This window comes from Cydia pomonella, chromosome 18 (genome assembly GCF_033807575.1).
Source record: "Cydia pomonella isolate Wapato2018A chromosome 18, ilCydPomo1, whole genome shotgun sequence".
Lineage (NCBI taxonomy): Eukaryota > Metazoa > Arthropoda > Insecta > Lepidoptera > Tortricidae > Cydia > Cydia pomonella.
In genome coordinates, this window is record NC_084720.1 from 5322358 (window position 1) to 5342765 (window position 20408).

The following is a 20408-nucleotide window of genomic DNA, read 5'->3' on the forward strand; positions in this document are numbered from 1 at the left end:
CGCACGGGAACGCTACGAAATCGGGTGGTCCGATCGGTCCGGATATTCAGCTCGTGGGGCTCAGCCTTCGGGCTTGTTTTTTGGCTCACTTAGCCATTAGTTCCCACTTCTTAGGTCTGACTCACTTTTCACCTATTTTTACAAGCTTTTATTAAACTTAATAATCTTGATGTTGTTAAACAGTATCCCTACATGCTTTAACTTGTAATACTCGTAAGTTGTTTTCAAAACCTGCAAACCATCTGCAAACTATTTTTTTGACCATTTGTCAAAATTTGGCAAAATCGAAAATAACACAACTTCATTAAGATTAGGCTCTTTTAAAATGTATTAGTAAAAAAATAAAAAGATCGAAATTCCTCCCTACATTTTTTTTTCTTTCGGAGCGATTATTTCCGAAAATAATAACTTTATTTAAAAAAAGGTTTTTGGAGACCATTATTCGTTTCGAAAGAGCTTATCCAACCATACGCCACACTACAGGGTCAAAGCAAAAAAATATCAAAGTAAAAACATTTTGTACGAGAGGTATCCTAATTTTTTTTATAGTTTTTATTTTACCCGTTCTGTCGCAATGCATGATTTATGTATCCATGCCAAATTACAGCTATCTAGCACTAAAGATCACGGAGCAAACCCTCGGACAGACGGACATGGTGAAACTGCTTATATAAGAGTTTCTAGGTGACTACGAAACCCTAAAAAATACACTGCATAACATGTTAAAAACTAATAGAGAACGAGTGGACAAAAATTAAGACATCGTAAAAATGTTGTGATGGTATTGAATCCTCGGGGTGCGAATCCGACTCGCACTTAATCATTTTTTTTTTCAAACCAGGGGGGCCCCGCGAGCTATTGTGCTAAGGGCCCCGCGCCTTCTTAATCCGCCCCTGACCCGGGTATGTCCTTGGACCCGGGTAAGTCTTTAAACTACCTCCAAAAGAAAGATATGGGCACTGTGAATGTCTTCTCGCTTTGTGTGGTAGGACACAGCACAGCGGATGTCATTCCAGATCTATAGCAGAGCCCAACTGGGGATAGTTCCTCCACCTTTCAGAAAGCCCCAACTAAATACCCTACTCATATTAATGTGTTCCTGTCGGTTAATAAGGTTGCCAGAGCTAAACGAGGGTACGGATTGTTAGGGTCGGCAACGCGCATATAACTCCTCTGGAATTGCAGGCATACATAGGCTACGGAAACTGCTTACCATCGGGCGGGCCGCATGTTTGTTTGCAACCGACTAGTATTAAAATAAACATTACCGAAGATCGAAAAGGGTCTGCTATTTTACCTAATTAAATAACTAAGTTTTTCAGTAAGTACATCAAGGAAAATGGGGACTACGTTTGTATGAAAAGGCGGTTTTGGGGCGGTCGTCCCCTTTCGTCTTAATCGCTGGTGCTATTTTGTTTTGATAGCTTTGAATTTCCGTAGCATAAATAAATAATTGAAAAAAGTGCGATTTACGTAAAATGATGATGATGGAAACTTTTGCAGAGGTTTAGTCCTATTGACTCGTAGATTGATTTAAAAAGGGGAGTCAACCAAAATGTGTAAATTGTTATTTACTTGTAAGTGTAATAAAAGTATGAAAAAAATCGATACATATCATTTTCGGGTAAATCAAGGATGCTAAATTAATTTTTGATATCTATGTAATTTATACATTTTCCTATAAGCATAAAAAAATTTAAAAAAAATGTGACTCGACTTTCGAAATTTTACTTGCCATTATTTAAACATCAGAAAAATCGCGCCCAATCGTATACCAAAGTATACATAGATAATTTGTAATATCCTTACAATTTTTTGATATTGACCCTACGGTAGGATCGTGTGCTATTGGACGTATTAGAATAAATGAAATTATTTTCAGAAAATATTTTAATTTGTTTTTATTTCAAGTAGAAACACTACTATATAAATTATAAACTGAAATAAATGTCATATACTAAGAAAAAGTAACCAAGGCCTCCAGTGCCCCAGGCTGGAATCGAACCAGTGTCCTCTGCTATCGCGGCAGGTGCCTGAGCCACTCGGCCACCGGGGTCACGGCAGTATTGGTCGAATTTTTCAAGTGGAGGCCTTGGTCACTTTTTCTTAGTATATGATATTTATTTCAGTTTAGGATCGTGTACTTACCTATAGTTTTTTTATACATATAATAATACAGGAGGTATCTTGACAGGTGTTAATAATGCACACAATATTGTAGCGCAATTTCATTTATTCAATGTAATCTTTATTTTTGTATCATTATTTAACAATGATGAGATTTAAGGCAAGTACAATGTTAAAATAATAGAAATATTCGCCGCAATCGGATGAGCTTGGACAGTTTAGTTGGTGATTCAGAACGAGTTGTAATCTCACCCAAACCAAGACTCGGAACCGGCTTTGAAAATAACGGTAAATACCTGTTTTTTTCAGTTTTCCTCCGAACTTTTATAAGAACGCGAACGTTTTAAGAGCTTTATTGTAACCTTAAAAAACCGGTTTATTCGACGAGCGACGAAACGGCCGGCCGGCCTGGTGTTGTGCCACGTAAACATAGACACCGACATAGGAAAAACCCTGTTATATTGTTCTAAACCGGTTAATTTGACATGAACTGTTCTCATAAAAACCGGTTTAAAAATAACGGTTTTTCAAGCGAAACCGAAATTAAAAGGTTTTGCGCCAAGTACATGATAACGGTTTGGAAATTTAACCGGTTTCCGAGCTTTGACCCAAACGGTTATATTTTTATTTCTAAAATCAAATGGAGCAATTTTCGAAGTTACTATGATATTAATACAGTCCCGAGTATCTCAACCTTTTAGGCCTCAGCTTTTGACTAAGTTTCTTCGCTCTACACGTGTTTGAGGCTAATTTTCTCAACCTGTTGCGGTTCTGATTAAGTTTGTTCATGCACTCGTCAACTTTTTTCTCGGTGGCCGCGTGGTGCTCCATCGTTTTCAACAGCACTGCAACGTCGGCTTCTATGTCTATGAAGGCTAAGCGAACCTCTTCGAAACCTTGCTCCAGCTGAGCTGTAATATTAATAAATGAGTAAGAAGACTTAGATTACCTACTTTTCTATTATAGATTATTACCGAAAAAACCTTCAGTAGCATGTACGGTCACGTCTGAAAATATCGTTACGGACAAAGTGCCAAAAATATGTATACACTACCTTAATATATGGGTGACAAGGTCGTGTATATATATTTTTGAGACTTGTTCCATATCAATATTTTCAGACGTGACTGTACTTATACAGTGTGTAAATTTAATAAGGGAAACCTTTAACGGTGATTCGACTAATTTGAATGGGACCTAAGAAGTATATTGCGATAACTTTTGAAACCATACGAAATAATTCGGCCAGCAATGTAAAGCAACACACAAGTTACTAGATACAAGCTTTTTATAGTAACTGGCAACGCTTCTTGTTCTTGTTGTATGTCATGTCATGTTTTGTCTCGAATTGTTTGCAGTACATTGCTGCTCGGTAAATTTTCAAAAAATAATTACGGGGTCATAATTAAGTATAACTTAAAAAACTTCTTAATTCATGATTATACTGGTAAATTCTGTCTGGTTAGAGTTATTGCCCGTATTGGATTTACACACTATTATGTAGTAGAGTATTCGTTTTTTAGGATATATGAATGGCAAAATAGTCAAATGCGCGAGCGACAGACCCGCCAGGCGTACTATGCGATACTGATTGTCAGTGTGAACTGTCAATGTCACGCTTTTGTGTGACGTTTTTGGTAGAAGAAATGTCACTTTTGACACTGACAGATCAGTATCATATCGGAAACAGATCGAATAACTGAAATTCGAATGCAAGTAAAATACGGAAGGGAAGTTTACCTCTATTGCATGCTGAAATCAACAAACATTTAATTTAATTATGTCACCTCTGATTTGGGATGTTAGATAATATTTTCAATGCTGCTCCGAGTTAAAAAAATAAAATAAAATTAAAGTAGGTAAAAAACATATTATGAGAAACATTCTTAATTCTAATGTTTTTTTTTATAGATTCTAGTGGTAATAAAACTTTGAGATACTTTGCTTAGATACAATATGACAAACAACTACGTATAATAATTTACCATCTCCATAATAGAAAAGCAGAGTAATTAATAAAATTAAAAAGCAACGCATTTTTACTGTGACGAGTTTTTCCTAAACTCAGAAAAAATGCGATTCAACTGTTTTTTTTACAAAGCACAAATAATTTTCTTACCGTCAGCAAATATTCGGAAGCCATTAATAATTACGTTAATTGCGAAATGTTTGCTAATTATTATTTAATTGCAACAAGGTTTGGAAATAATGAGATACAACACTCGGTCGGCGTACTTTTAAATTTAAAAATATTTCAGGCATTCACTTGCAAAGCTTGGTTATTTCATTTTAGTAAAACATTAGTATTTAATTATTAAGCCAGTAGGGCTACTATGGTCGGTTCTTTATCATTTGTCACCATGCCTGTCACGTTCTACCGAGTATGTAAGTGCGCAAGTGACGGGCATAGTGACAAGTGATAAAAATGAAACCATGCTGCCACCGCAGTAGGGCTAATATGGTCGGCTCTTTATCATTTGTCACCATGCCTATCACGTTCTAACGAGTATGTAGGTGCGAAACTGATGCTTGACATAATAGGTGATAAAAATGAGACCATGATAACGCTGCACTAGGTGACAAATGGCTGGCGTGACACGTGTCGCCAGTGACGTCGGGTGAAGTGGCGCGACGTTACCGGACCGCGCTCGACATGGCTGGCAACATCGCGCGAAACATGTCTCCAGTGTGTGAAGATATCTCAAACGAAATCGCTCGACTTCGATTGACTTGTCGCCGACACATGTTGCGGGACATTTGTCCCCTAGTACCCTGGCTTTAGGTACGAGCTGGGTGCGTAAGGCAAGATAACAATCGTTAACGCTCCGTAGAGTAGTTATCTCTTTCTATCACTAGGTATTCCATATTAGCGCGGCAGACACAGTTGCGTTTTGTTCGCTACGCCGGTATCGATTTGCATATTGTCTATGCACCCTGGGTTAATTAAAAATAATTACCAATCGACGAATCTAAATTAATCATGGTACAAACTAATATTTCATTGACCAAATATAGGGTGCCCAGTAATGAATGGATAACCTTCTAACCACCACCACAGGGCACCTTAGGCTGGTCCAAATAATGCACTTATAGGTCTAGTAAAAGTTTCATGGTTTTCAAGATAATCAAACTTTTCTGTCTTTTTTAATATCCATGACAAATTGCAGCTCTCCAGCACTAACGATCACGGAGTAAAGCTGCGGACTGACAGACAAACGGACATAGCGAAACTGTAAGGGTTCCTGGTAGATTATGGAACCCTAAAAAGAGGGCTGCAGCCCCCTACTTCGTCTGCCTGGACTGATGTTTTCCACGATAAAAACTATTAAAATGTCATTCTTCAGTACTCCAGTTAACTCCAAATACTCATCAGAATTGCTCCAGCGGTTTAAGTGTGAAGAGGACAGTTACAGGCCAATATTCTGATACTGATCTGTCAGTTTCAAGAGTGACGTTTTTGGTTGAAGGTTGACATATGCGCAATTAAGCAGCTTCTACCACGACTACAGCAACTATTGGCGCTACCACCCGGCATGGATACGCCATCTTCCAGCCTCTGTTTACGACGACGTGAAGAAGAGAGTCATCTAAAGGAGATTGGAACCAACTCATTTTGGAATGATGTCAGATCTATGTTGGATCAGTATCATACCATATTATTGGAATTGGCCTCTTAGTTTCGTATTGATAATAATAGGTTGGGATTTGTGTATTAAATGAAAGATGTGTTTGTAAGGATAGGGCACACTAGTAAATAAATAAATAACTACGGTCAATGTAATATTTTATCGATATTTTCAAACACCAAGCACCAGGCTGAAGTAAAACAACTTTTAATTCACATTTTTATATTTTAATGGCCTGTTTCACAATGTCCAAGTCCTTAATAAGCTACTTGCCACTTATCTGACGAATAAAGTCACCGTTGGCGTTTCATAATCTTCAAATAAGCTTAACTTATAACTTAAGGTTATGTGGCAGTTAATTTATTTGTTAATTAGCTATCCAATACTTTACTGGAATATTGTAAACACCATGAAGTAGCCAAATAAATATTAATCGATGCTCCAATCAAAATTTCTTGAAAAACAAAATATTTAAAATGGATGTACCGTCCATGGTCGTTTCCCATATACCTTATATTCGGCATGAAGCATTTCCTCCTCTTCTGGACATTGATTACTTGTAAGTTTCATCAACAATTTCCTAGGGCGATTGAGACAGTGCTCCAATTTTCCATTGTTGTAGATCTGGTTAGGTATGATTTCCATGAGGTCTTTAATGGTGGTTTCTAGTGTTTTGACCATTAAGACGGCTTCATCGACTTGAGGTTTGTATTCTGGGTAAAGAAATATTAAATTTGTATACAGTATGTAACAGAACGGATGGCAAGGAAAGAGACCCATTAATGTTTAGGTCATACTGAGCAACTTTGACTATGAGACACCCTGAAATCGCGAAAAAAAATTAGGCTCTTTCATATATTTTGCTGATCTGATGTTGAAATTTCCTTCGCGAATCAAATTTTTTTTGCGATTTCGGGGTTGGTCCGATAGTAAAAGTTGCTCAGAATGATCTAAACATTAATGTGTCTCTTTCTTTGCCTTTCGTTCTGTTACATAATGTAGTCTCCGGCACATAAAAAATATGTTGAACTTAATATGAGTTAAATAATAAGGTACCTTTACTGCATCCTGAAAAAAATGTCGATAGGTATAAGGCAATGTTTATCAAAGAAAACAGTGATATAGGTAAGTAAAGTTAACAGTCAGTTTTATCAATTATTTTTCAATCCAAATACAATAAACAAATATTTGAAAAGAATCAGCAAGCTAGGGTCCCAGCGCGCACAAGTTTTTTGGCGTCTGGTTAACGTAACTGGTGACCGAAGAGCTGGCAGCTTCCTCGCACAACGTATCAGTATTGCGATACAACGAGGAAATGCCGCCAGCATCTTTCGTACAATACCTCAAGGGCCTATTTTAGATTTAAGCTAGTTATAGTAATCCTCTGTATATATCCATATTATATGTATATTGTTATTGTAAATAAATAATTATACCAGCCATACATAAATAAGTATATTGGCAATAAACCAAATATTTACCATTGCTGAAATGAACTAGAGTACAACACAAAATTATGTGTATTATAAAAGAACTATGCATCTTTGATGGAGCACTTCTGCTTTCTCAATTAGGCAATAAAAAAGCTAGCTCCAAGAATGTGTTCAAATTAATTACTTGGCTAAAATCACTTATTATTGAACAAGTACCTACTAACTCGATTAACTCTTACTTCTTTTTTTTTAAGTTCCGTAGGTATTATTACAGGACCTTAAATATTACAAGTATTATCTTCTTCTAAATATATAAAAGAAGAAACTGACTGACTGACTTACTGACTGACTGACTAACTGACTGGCATATCAACGCACAGTCTAAACCGCTGGTTCTAGAGATTCCAAAATTGGCACATAAGTTCTTTACAAGGTCTAGGGGTGCACTAAGACAGGATTTTTCAAAATTCACCCCTTAAGGGGGTGAAATGGGGGTCCAAAGTTTGTATGGTGAAACAAGATTAGACTATTTTATGCGAAACTTTACAAGAGTATTCCTAACGATAAATGACTGACCAGTGTTTCAAGTTTTTTGATAATTCAACCCCTAAAAGGGGGAAATATGGTGACAAAGTCTAAAAATCAACATGGGTATTATTTCTATGGTTTATCGGGTCGCTAATTACGAAAATAACAACGATTTTAAAATCTAACGAGGTGGACGTGAAATACAAATCCCCTGTTGGGGTACGATGGGGTTGACATTACTAAATATCAATATGGGTGTCGTTTTTATGGTTTTTTGGGATGTTATTTACGAAAATGGCATTTCTTTCTTAGGTACTATTATAACATGAAAACGTGTTACTATCCGATGACCATGCGAAAAGTGGAACTTCGCCGACATACCCTAAATTAACCTTTAGTACCTAACTTCGCCTTAACTAGGATTAAAATTCTCTCTCTTCTTCTCATATAGTTATCTCGGGCAAAGTTGAGTGAAGTAACGGTAGATTCTTTAGCCCTGATTTTCAATGAATTGAAATATTTTTAAATGGGTTTGGTTGTTGTATGGGTCTTTCTTCATTGATTTGCAAACAAAAAAAAAAACATTTTATTATGGCCAGCTTTTGTTATTCCATGTGTAATCGCTATCTACGACCGATATCTTTTGTAGGTCTGGAGGCAGTTCTGACATCAGGTTTCTCGGAATTTTGTCTGTAACAAAAATAAACTTACACTTCAACTGTCAGCACTTTTCTCTGCAGCTGACTGTACATACAAGTAAAACCTCACGTACCATTGCATTCGAATTTCATTTTGTGCCACTCGATATTTTCCTGAGAAAACGCATAGACTCCAATCCTGCCCCCTTTAATAGTTTTATCATAGACGTTTCCAGAGTCCACGATGAGTTTGCCGCCTCTGAACACCTTTACACGGATCAGGCCGATATGTGGCCGATGAATGAGCTCCCAGGAATATATTAGCAAATGTTTCCAGCCTTGTTTCTTTGGGTCTTGCCAAAGGAGTTTCACCTGTTAATGAGCAGATTGGGTTTTAGTTATTGGCGCCGGGAAAAATAATTGCTAGTCTAAATTGTACTTGTAGACAGAAAAAGAGTAGTACTATCTACAGGAGGTGCTTGATTGAGCAGAATAGGCGGTAATGTTTTTATTCGTAAACACAAACGAACAGAATACATGGTACAAAGAAGAAAGTGTCTCGAAATCGTCTTATCTCAGCATGTTGCTTTTATCGGAACACGTTAGCATTTCGTATTTATCCCGCCCACAATGAGGACAGAGAAATAAGCTAAATTGTATCCAAATATAATGAAAAATATTTTTCATATTAACCTGATCTTTACCCAACTCGCTGCTGTTCGCACGTTCCTCAGATAGGCACCGGGACCCGTCGCGGAATTCACTAGCTTGATGTCGATATCGGCGTCTGCTTTCCCAGAAGACCAGGCTATCCAGTGGTGGTATGATTGCTACATTTCACGTGAATCTTTATATAAACATTGTTTGGAAATAACCTCGTCTTTAACCGACTCTGTTCTGTAAAGCGCGTTCTTAAAATAGGCGCCGGAACCCGCCGCCAAGTTGCCAGCTTGGTGTACCCCATCTGCTTTCACCACGGAAGGCCAGTCCAACCCTATGACCCTGCTACATTTTACACGAAATGTAATACAAAATTCGAAAATAACCTGGTCTTTAACCGACTCGGTGCTGTACAGCGCGTTCCTCAGATAGGCGCCGGGACCCGTTGTAGAGTTCACAAGCTTGATGTGGATACCGGCGTCTGCTTTCACAATGGAGGGCCAGCCTATCCAGTACTTGTCTGATTTCGCTTTCCATGACACTAGGTAAAATTGGCTGTTACTGCGATAGCTGAAATAATCGAAAAGTTAGATCAGACTTTTCTTTGGTACCGTCAATACTGAAAATCACTTATTAAAATAATATATTAGGTACTCGTACCTACTTATAACTCATTTAATGACATCAAAATGATGTGATTTTGTTATCATTCCCCCAAATGACATCATTTAAATATAAAAATATACGTTCAAATTGGTTTGGGGGGTTTTATCAAGGGCTATGGCTTTTGAAGAACATGTAAGTAAATATACAGCATACAGATGCCGGCAAACTTCTTGAACATGTGATCTTGGCTTTAAGTCCGTTTAATTCTATCATTATTTGCGCGACATAGATGGAAGCACAGGATACATTTACACTGTTGTACTGTATTTCCATCTCTGTCGCCGAGTCCTAGGTGCCCCAAGAAATTTGCCAGCACCTATACTAGCGTTAATATACTTCAATTACTTACAAAGTGACCCTACTTACGAAGCTGAAGGTCCCGGGTACGGATCCCAGTATGGGTACTCGTATTTATTAAAATTTAAAGCACAAATATTTATTGATGAGATAGGGATTTTTTCTATGTATCTATTTTAGTACATATGTATATCATTGCCCAGTACACATAGAACAAGCGCTTGCTTTGGATCTAGATTGATCCATGTAATATTGTTCCCAAAAAACTTTTTTATATTAAGGTATGCCGTACCCGAATACCAATCCTATAAAGTCATTATCAGCTTTATTCCTGGCAACAACGTTTCCAGAAAAATCGAGGCCTGCGTAGGCGTTGCACCCCACCACTATGCCGGCGTCTGCTCTTAATTTAGACGTTATCTTCGTCCCTCCATTAAACACCATCCACACTGGGGACCCGTCTTCTATGAAGTCTGGATGCAAATCTACTTTCATGTAGTCTCTGAAATCAAGTTCTAATGAAAATAGGACTTAGTATGCTTCGTGTCATCCACTATGACGTGCAGATTTGTCAAATCTAACCCTTAATAACATTACAATACAAGTCAAGGGACGTGTCTTCGTGAATGACGCGATCTATAACTAGGTAAGTTAAAATAAAGCGTTGAGCAAATAAGGTGAGGCGTATGAGAATTCCCCACAAAAGAAGAACCCACATAGCCCTTGATCGCATTAAATGGAGGGACATAGTTGTTGGTCACAATCCTCAAGCATGAGGGAACGACGAAGATGAAGAGAAGAAGATGAGAATTCAGTAAGGGGACAATTAAAACAGGTTTTTACTGAAAGAAGTCCAAATAAACGTCGGATATCTTGCTGCTATACAACGTTAGCTGATGATTCTACACAATACATGTCCTAGATTTCTACTACAGGATTTTGTTCCGTGGAATCGTATCATGCTCAAGCCCTTATGGGCTTAAATTAAAACTAGGCCATTCTGATGTTGACGCGCGAAATATAACTTTATAGACGAAACATCCAGTTTAATGTGAGATTCTTGGACGAATAGCTTATCACTGGTTAATCTAATCATAATAAAATCAGTAACTGGGACATCTGTAGTAGATTTGTATGCATCTAATTAGTAATAATAGTATACAAATCATACTGACGAACTAAATATCGGTTTGTTGCTAGTGTTGGTGCAGACATCTGGCACTATGATGGCAGTTTCTTGATCTTCATCGTTTGGACATATATCAACGTCTATCCTTTCCACATCTACAAAAAAAACACACTATAGGGATGATGACAAAATCATGTGTGGTGTTGCAAGCGTCCACAGGCTAAGGTGACTGCTTACCATCAGGCGGGCTGTATTCTTTTTTGCCATCGACGTTGTATAGGTTTTTTTTTTATAAAAAAGTCTAGTTAAATAGATGGAAAATGAGCAATTAATCACAATAACCCACAATTGTTGCCGTCCAAATCGCAACTGTTTCTATTTCCTGTTGTACAGTCAAGGTATTAAATATCGACACGGACAAAGTGCCAAAAATATGTACACACTACTGTTGTATGGGCAATAAGGTCGCGTATACATATTTTCGGCATTTTGTCCGTATCAATGTTAAATAACTTGACTGTACCACTGTACATACCCTAAAGCCCCAGCTACAAGTATAAAAATGAAAAATACAAAAATTGCCTCTGAAATTTTAACTTATAGGTAATGTAGAAAATAGAATTTTTGTTTTCTTTGAAAGCTGAACGATACAAAACAAATGCAACTAACTACTATTAGTGGAACTATGTTGCTGTGCCCTAACAGGGCGTCACATGAACAGCCTTATATTTAAGAACACCTGTACCTGCTATGTGATATGCAATAAATGATTTCAATTTCAATTTCAACTCTGTTCCAATACAATATGATTAAAATTTAATCGAACTGAATATCTGCTTTATCTAGGTCCGTGAGCCTTAAGACTTTAGGAGGATACTTCAAGACGACTTCAACTTGATCGAGACGTCATGCATATTTTACTGCGAACTGCAAAACGGACAGCGCAGGCAAGGCCAATTTTTGCGGTTCAAACATGTGTTAAACCGGGATATGAAGAGAGCACGTGGGAGAATCTAGGTAGTGAGTTGGAGGTACGAGTATATTATGCAGCCGGTCAGCACACAGAACTCAACGCTAAGCGCGATGAACTAAAGAACTAGTGGCAATAATTTAGGTACTGTAACATCGGAGTAGTACTGACCTGCAGCGAGTGCGGCACATTCGCTGCTAAAATTGGCTATTTCAGTCACCAGAGAGCATACCAACAACGCTCTCAGCGGGAGAACGCAGTCGCTGTCACCGAGGAGTCAGACCAAGATAAGTTGGCAACGTTATTAAATAAAAATTGATTATTTCAGACATATAAGTGTCCATATAAGTATAAGTAAAACTTAAAAAGACTATGTTAGATAATAAAAGATTATTTACATACTAAGTATAATGCAGACAAAATGAGAACAAAAGTGCAAAAATGGGAAACAATTCCATTGACAGAATTCCAGTTCCACAATTCCAGTGAAAATAATTTATTCACTACTTAGTCCTACCAATGACCACATCAACCAGGACTTTGTTAGCGGGCAGTCCAGGCGCTCCGCCAACACCCTCAGCATACAGTTGCTGCTGCCACGCACTCGCTTTAGTATCGAGGCAATTCACAGCCAACACAGTGCACGTGTATTGACAGCCAAGACAGTGCACGTGTTATTTTAAACGTCAATCTTCTATGAAATTATGTTTACTTAACACTTGCATAGACTGGGCTATCAAAATCGTTGCCAACTTAGCTTGGTCTGACTCCAGTACTTACCATCATTATCCTCATTCGATTGAGGCGAATCGGTGGTGGTACTCGTAGCTTGTGTAGTGGTAGTGGTTTTAGTACTACTAGTGGTACTAGATGTCGTGGGTGTAGTACGTTTGGGCGTAGTTGGTCTCTTTGTACGTGGTTTACTTAATGGTGTATCCGATTTTGTTCTAGTGCGTCTTGATGGCCATGTTACGTGTACTGTTGGCTTTGGCGTTCGAAGTGTTGGGTGAGGAGCCGGCCAAAAATAACTTTCTGAAAATAGTTTAAATAATTATATCGCACCCGTATTAAACAAACCAATGTTAACTTATGGCTCTATTGTTTCCCAGAAAGTTTCAAGTATTAATTATGTATTTATTTCAGTGATTATACACATTTGTTTTTGTTTGTCATTCATTCATCGTTACTTCTGTTCTACTCATTTCCTCAAAGATTAACTGGAAGAAATCCCATACAGGGATAAGGTCGCCTGTGTTGTATGTAATTAGCTCTGTAACTGTGTTTTTCGTGTTTTTATTTCTATGTAAGTACAATACATACATACAATGTATTCTTTATCTGCATTTTCGTTGATCAAAATAGCTACTCATAATTAGCTTTTTCACAGAAACGCGTAAATTTTCAGGATTGCCATAAAACAAACCTAACCTAGCCTAAATATTGATATTTGTTCCATCTATCTGAGGAAAAATGTAGATGCCATATGGATCGATTAATTTACTCGTATGTAGTAGTTATGTAAGGTATTTTGTAAGAAGTAAGTAAAAATGTACATACGTACCATGTAACACACCAGACAAAGCAACGTTATTTAATTTAATTGCACCTGAAAAATAATAACATAAGTAGGTAATGTACACTTTGCAACTTTTTTTTTAAATAGAAACATAACTTAACAAAATTACGAAGTTTAGGTAAATAAAGGAAAAAGTTTTAGTACGAAACTTTAATAGTGTCCAGAAGGAGCGATGGAGTGACATTTTCGATTTTCGCGTTAGGGTCTCAGACACCCGCAGTAGCTACATAAATCCATACCACCTTGGCCTTATTCTTTGAATTTAACTTATTTAAATCGACATTGGGCTTGCGTGGGGACTATAGCCCGAGCCCTCTCACGCATGAGAGGAGGCCTGTGCTCAGCAGTGGGACGTATATAGGCTGAATTATTACTATTAAATCGACAGAGATGATGATAGATGTAATTTGTCTCGATATTTTTACCCATAAGCGTTTATTTTAAACTAACAGCTTCAAAAATTTTGTATTTTTTCATAAATTTTGTGTTCTTTCTTCTCAGAATCACGAGCTCTTTCGACCCTAATGGGATAAAAAATGTTCCAGAGTTTTTTCCTAAAGTTTGAAAAATATATGGAACTATTAGGACACTTTTTTCTCCTATAAGGATGAAAAGGGCTCGCGATCCTGACTAAAAATAACACAAAAGTAGCAAAAAAGGCTCCATAACAAAAAGTGGCAAATAAAAGAAACGCTCAAATAACCTTTATAAAGTTTCAGCCCTTTCAAGGGCCTATAGACATTTTTCTTATCGAAAAACTATAGCAACCCAGTACATGTAACATACCATTACTCTTTCTTCATTACTAAGACTGGACAGAGCACGTCTACCGATTCCCAGACTAGCCACAGACCCCATCCCATAGAATGAATATCAGGGTAAAGGAAAACCAAGATGGAGATGGCGGGAGAATTTTGACAAATATTGTGAATAGTGGCGAAGGGGGCATTGGATAGGATCAAATGACAGGCGGAAAAAAGGGAGACCAGTAGTTTAAAAAACTCTTTCTGTTACTTTCTTAAGTACCTACCCTTCTGAGCGTCCACGTCGTGAAGCGCATTTTCGACATCTTGGGGTCGGTTTCCATCCATGTAGGGTGCTGAACCGTAGCATGAATGTCGCGAGACCAACTCCAGTCCTAGAATAGTTATCTACTTATAAATTAACTGGTTTGTCTCTCTGACAAACGGTATGTGACCAATTAATGGATGATCGAACATAAAATTGACGTCATTCTCATCTAGCGTCCACACGTAAACAAAATTGCACCAATTTAGATTTAGGTATGATGACATTCGAGCACTCTAAGTTACATAAATTGCTCCCAAAACGAGAGCACGCGCTTTGCAATTTGCAAATTTCATTACCATTTTCTCCTATTTGATCGGACTCGAATGCTCAACGTTTACTGCAATGATGTCAGTTCGAATCATCCTGATAATTAAATAATGTGTCATCACTATCAGCAAGCCAATTTCCTTGCATTTCATTTGATTGCGTCTGACAGTCTCATCAGACTGTGCGTCAAATTGGGCCGCGTGGGCAGGGCTGAAGTATGTCTGTCTCCACGCGCGCGACTGCAGTGGACATATCATGTCGACTATTAAATCTTGCTACTCCATAATCTGTCAAGAATGTATACAAGTATACCCACTTTCTTCAGGATGCCGGCACTGGTACATCCGCATGTGGCAACCACTCAGGAAGGAGCGGTAGATGTGGTGGTTGCACCGCGCGCACACCATATCGCTGCTCGTTGGACATTTGTTAGGGCAGAGGGCGTTAAAAAGAAGAGGGCGTGAAGAATTGCTGTTTTCTGGCGCCAGACATAAAGTAGCAATTAAAGATAAAACATAAAACCCGGTTCTGGTACACAAAAAGGTCTAATAGTACATTACAAAACAAGTGCGAAAAGTAGGAAATTCGCAACGAGTGGCGATAAATTAAAACACAACCGAAGGTAATGTTTTAAATCGACACGAGTTGCGAATTACCTTTTCGCACGTGTATTGTACTAAGTTTTACAGTACATATGGCCCTTTAAATATTCGACATACGCACGTGTAGTGCTAGTTACCGCACTAGGGCGGTAAAGTAGCACCATATGTCCTGTAAATTAATTTTCACCACACCAACTAATAAAGGCCCTCTTGATTGTTCAGAAACGAATAAGAAAGTTGCATTTTATCCACACGTGGGACAAAGTAAACAGATGCAAATTTTGAGTTGTTTCCTTATGTTAGCTGGTAGTAATGACTTTTAAATGATGATTTAGAATGATCCTTTTTTGTTACGTTCTTTTGGATTTGATTTGGTTAGATTTTTTTGGTATTTCATAGTTAGTAGTTTCCTCGCGTTGGTGTGGAGAAAAAAATTGTATTTCACTCGGAGGCAAAGTGTATTTAACCTTCGTGCCTTGAAACCCTCGCAACGCTTAATCTACTTCTCGACCCACTCGCAAAGCTCGTGGTTCAATTTTGAATCCTTCACTTTCTCGGGTATCAATATTAGCGCGAGCGGTTAAACAACAACTTTGCCCCCTTGTACAAACAAATAACTATTGCAGTCAAGGAATTTGTATCTCTCTACTTCGTTATGTAACATATTACAAGGTTTGGGTAGGTAATGTACCTTCATCAGCAACGGCAATGTTAATAGGATAGGTAACCTCTCTTTTCTCTCTTAAAGGATAGGTAACTTTCTTCGGGATACACTTCGACATTTCAACACTTGTCAGTATAGCTGCATCCCCTGAAAACACAGCACATTAACATACATTAATTAATTAATTATTACATATATTAATTAAGACCAAAAAATCACATTAGCTATTATCAACAGACGCCCAATGAGATGGACACTGTGGACAGACCAAATTCCCTCAGCCCTTTAAAGTGGCGCCATCTAATAGATCAAAGTCCAAAGGTATGTATGTCCAAAATACGTAAAACATTAGATTCTATTGCGCATACTTACCCAAAATCTATAAGAGAGTTTAATGACCGGGTGGACGAAAACCGATATCTATAGGTATTTTGCGACAGTTAATAAATTGGGTAGTTATGGTTTTTTTCTTTATTGTAAGTGAACACCCGTAATATATGTATAGGGACCATGCGCGTTGGAGGGTCTGCCATCTTGTGGTCGGAATAGGAATTATATACATGTACATTTACACGTCACGTGTTTTCTTGTGCATAGTAGGTTCTGCCATCTTATGGGCTACATCGGAACAATAAACATCACATTTACGCCTCGCGCCAAAAATCTGACGGCTCCTGTGCTGCCTCCTACAGTTCATGCACGCTCCCTATAGTCACCGACCGCCGCTGCGTTTTGATATTAACTGACACATATCAGTGAAAGAATCAAATGGCATTCTAAAAGTTTTAATCATGTGTCGAAAGATGGCAGTCAATTTACTGTGTCTACAAACTTTACTTTGACAATCTTCCTCTATTTCAAAAATAAATAGTATTACTGCAGTGTTCTGCCACCAGAGTGCAGCATTAGCACCTTTCATAAACCATAGAGTAACTTATACATACGGTGCGTTAAACTGTTCCTTGACAAGTTTTCACAGATAATAAAATATGACATTGATGCATCAAGGCGGTTTGTTTACAAAGGGCTTACCGGGAGTCGCGAAAATCGAAATTTAGCTATCTGCCTCTACCTCTATCTCTCTATCTATATATAATATAGCTATCAGTATGAGTATGAGTATTCAAGAGTGATAGAGAGGTTAGATAACGAAATTTCGATTTTCTTCTTTCGCGGTAGACCCTCAGAATGTGATGGGTTGTGGTAGTGGCGCCCCCTACGCAGAGTTTCGCGTAATATTTTCTTTGCTTTGATGTACCGACAGCTCACGGATTATTCACAATTATACAAGCAGAGGATTATAGACGATCATGGTCTCCACACAATCGTACATACCTGTACTCACCCATCATGTGTCATTGTGTAAACGAGCGTAAAATCTTAACATCTATAGCCTTACCACGAGTTTGACACCGACATATTCGCTAGCGTCAGCGTAACTTACTTTTGACGGTTCCGTAGTCAACTAGGAACCCTTATAGTTTCGCCATGTCCGTCTGTCTGTCTGTCCGAGGCTTTGCTCCGTGGTCGTTAGTGCTAGAAAGCTGAAATTCGGCATGGATATATAAATCAACAAAGCCAACAAAGTCGTACAATAAAATCTAAAAAAATATTTTTTTTTAGGGTACCTCCCCTACACGTAAAGTGGGGGTGAAATTTTTTTTTCGCTTCAACCCTAAATTGTAGGGTATCGTTGGAAAGGTCTTTCAAAACTAATAGAGGTTTTCAAGAAATATTTTGATAAAGTGAATATATTCGGAGATAATCGCTCCGAAAGAAAAAAAATGTGTCCCCCCCCTTTAACTTTGGAACCATACGTCCAAAAAATATGAAAAAAATCGTGGAAGTAGAGCTTAAGAAAGACATTAAATGAAAACTATAGCGGACATGATCAGTTTAGCTGTTTTTGAGTTATCGCAAAAAGGCTTCATAGTAAAAAGACTTACTTTAATTAGGTACTGATTATGCAAATTTGCCTATTTGTTTAATTCGGGTGAAAGGTACCGTTTCATCCCCGGGTTAACAATTTACTATACTTTAAGCTCCAGTTTAGCTTATTGTGACGGAAGAGTAACTACGGAACCCTACACTGAGCGTGGCCCGACATGCTCTTGGCCGGTTTTTATATATAAATATACCACGTCGGTGGCAAACAAGCATACGATCCGCCTAATGGTAAGCAGTCACCGTAGCCAATGGACGCCTGCAACTACAGATATGTTACATAATTTGCGTTACCGACCCTTTAAGAACCTGTACACTCCTTTTACCGTCTTACGATTCCAAGAATGATTAAAACACGTTTAAGATCTAGGAAATTCTTTAAAAGATCGCTAATTACACGACATGTCAAAATTGACATTCCGATTTATTATTTCGATTCCGCTATGATCCCAATAAGATCTATCTTCGATATTTCTAACGTTGAAGTGACATTGGTTGTTCGAATCGAGCTGCTTCTGTCAATTATACGACATACAAACGATGTCTAAATGAGAACTTATCTAAACCAGAACTTATCTTTATTGTATCTCATTCTTCGAATCGAGCCGTTATTAGTGCGAGCGAGATATATAGAAAGTTACGCAGACACTAGCGAATAAGTCAGAGTCAAACTCGTGGTAAAGCTACTATTTTACAGACTTACCTACAAAACATTTGTATTCCCTTAACGCGCATGTAAACATTGGAATATAATATACGGGTCCTTTCAGTGGTTTTACTTTCACACAATGTTTTTCTGGGTCCACTTGGCCCGGTTGACATTGATAGGGACATGATAGAAGACTTTCCACTCTTGAACTAATAATATGAAAGGCTATAAAAATAAATGAAGATTGCGTCACAATTTCCCTGTTCTCTGTCTTAGAGCATATACTGTAACATAGTTACCCCTGTATCAAAAACCGTACACAATGTGCAAAAAATCGTATACGGTCAGGAGGTTGATTGATAGATATTACTAGCATCCTATAGGCAGTTTTCGATATATTAAACTTAGACGGCCCCTCATCTTACAGAGATTTGCAAGTGTTACGTTATGGCACAGTTTAACAAAAAAAGTAAAATATAGGGCCAATAGGTATAGCACGTATGCAGACATTAAAAGTACTACTAACATTATATTATCCCATACATTTTATTCATGAGAAAATAATTAAGGTCTGAAGACTCGGATCTTGGACTAAAACGGCCAGTGTAGACGTGCCTCGGCGCGCTTAGGCGAGGGTAACACGCGCGCCTATTAACAAGAATTAATATTGTGTCATAATTGCACTTACTGAATAAAAAGGATGTAAATAGCGTCATGTTAAAAGATTATAAAATATTTACTCAATATTACTGTAACTCGGAATAGCTATATTCATACCAAGCGAAGTGACGATGCAAATCAAAATAATGGTTTTAATAATTGATTTGACGGTTGGCTTCATTTTCGAATTAACTTATAATGTTGTGATTGTGGGTTATGCTATAAAAATTTTGTTGGCAAAAAGTTTCTATTTAATATGTCATTTTGTTTATACAACACACACAACACACAACAACACACAACTTTACAATCATAGCCAGATTAATCTTGGTAAAGAAATTACGTATTTACAAATAGGTTAAGTCATTTTGTGAAATAACTGACTTCAAATTATTGTTATCGTATTCGATCGAACTGTTTTTAGCGTTCCGTAGTCACCCAGAAACCCTTATTGTTTCGCCATGTCCGTCTGTCCGTCCATCCGCGACTTTACTCCGTGATCGTTAGTGATAGAAAGCTGCAATTTGGCACATGGTATTTGGATAATTTTAGTTTTTTTTCGCTTTTGCCCAATAGTGTATGATGTCGTTGGGTAGGTCTTTAAAACGAAGATGGATCTCCAAAAACCATTTTTCTATAAAGTTGATATTTTCGGAAATAGTCGCTCCGAATGAAAATAAATATGTCCCCAAACCTCTAACTTTTGAATCATGGATCCAAAAAATCGTGAAACAAAAGCTTAGTAACTACTTTCAAATATCTATCCCTAGTAGGTATAAGAAAACAAAACAGCGTATAAAAATATATATGTATTAATATATTTTCAACTTACACTAAGCAAAGTTACTTACAATTCTTATTAATGAACACAAAAATATTCTGTACTTACAATAAATGTAAC

At 37.6% G+C, this 20408-nt stretch overlaps 1 protein-coding gene across 2 annotated transcripts; it reads right to left on the reverse strand.

Annotated features, from left to right (window-relative positions):
* Positions 1–8286: 8286 nt before the first annotated feature.
* On the reverse strand, positions 8287–19703 carry LOC133527693 (uncharacterized). Of its 2 annotated transcripts, none has more exons than XM_061864813.1 (12): positions 19625–19703; positions 18902–19072; positions 16282–16401; positions 15305–15466; positions 14681–14788; positions 13636–13680; positions 12855–13106; positions 11151–11259; positions 10268–10477; positions 9399–9582; positions 8487–8724; positions 8287–8404 (listed from the first exon to the last, which is right to left on the reverse strand). In XM_061864813.1, exons 1-12 carry the CDS (start codon positions 19686–19688, stop codon positions 8304–8306), a joined length of 1764 nt encoding a protein of 587 aa, XP_061720797.1. In that variant the 5' UTR covers positions 19689–19703; the 3' UTR covers positions 8287–8303. The 2 variants fall into 2 exon arrangements, with proteins under 2 accessions (XP_061720797.1, XP_061720798.1); XM_061864814.1 differs by having other exon boundaries at positions 19536–19669.
* Positions 19704–20408: the final 705 nt, after the last annotated feature.

What these genes read in the sequence shown, in the direction of transcription:
- LOC133527693 (XM_061864813.1), bottom strand. Translation starts at nt 19,688, where the DNA reads ATGAAGCCAACCGTCAAATCAATTATTAAAACCATTATTTTGATTTGC. An exon ending in TTGCATCGTCACTTCGCTTG is followed by an intron (nt 19,073 to 19,624) that starts GTATGAATATAG and finishes TTATTTTTATAG; the next exon opens with CCTTTCATATTATTAGTTCA. An exon ending in TTTGTCTGGTGTGTTACATG is followed by an intron (nt 13,107 to 13,635) that starts GTACGTATGTAC and finishes AACTATTTTCAG; the next exon opens with AAAGTTATTTTTGGCCGGCT.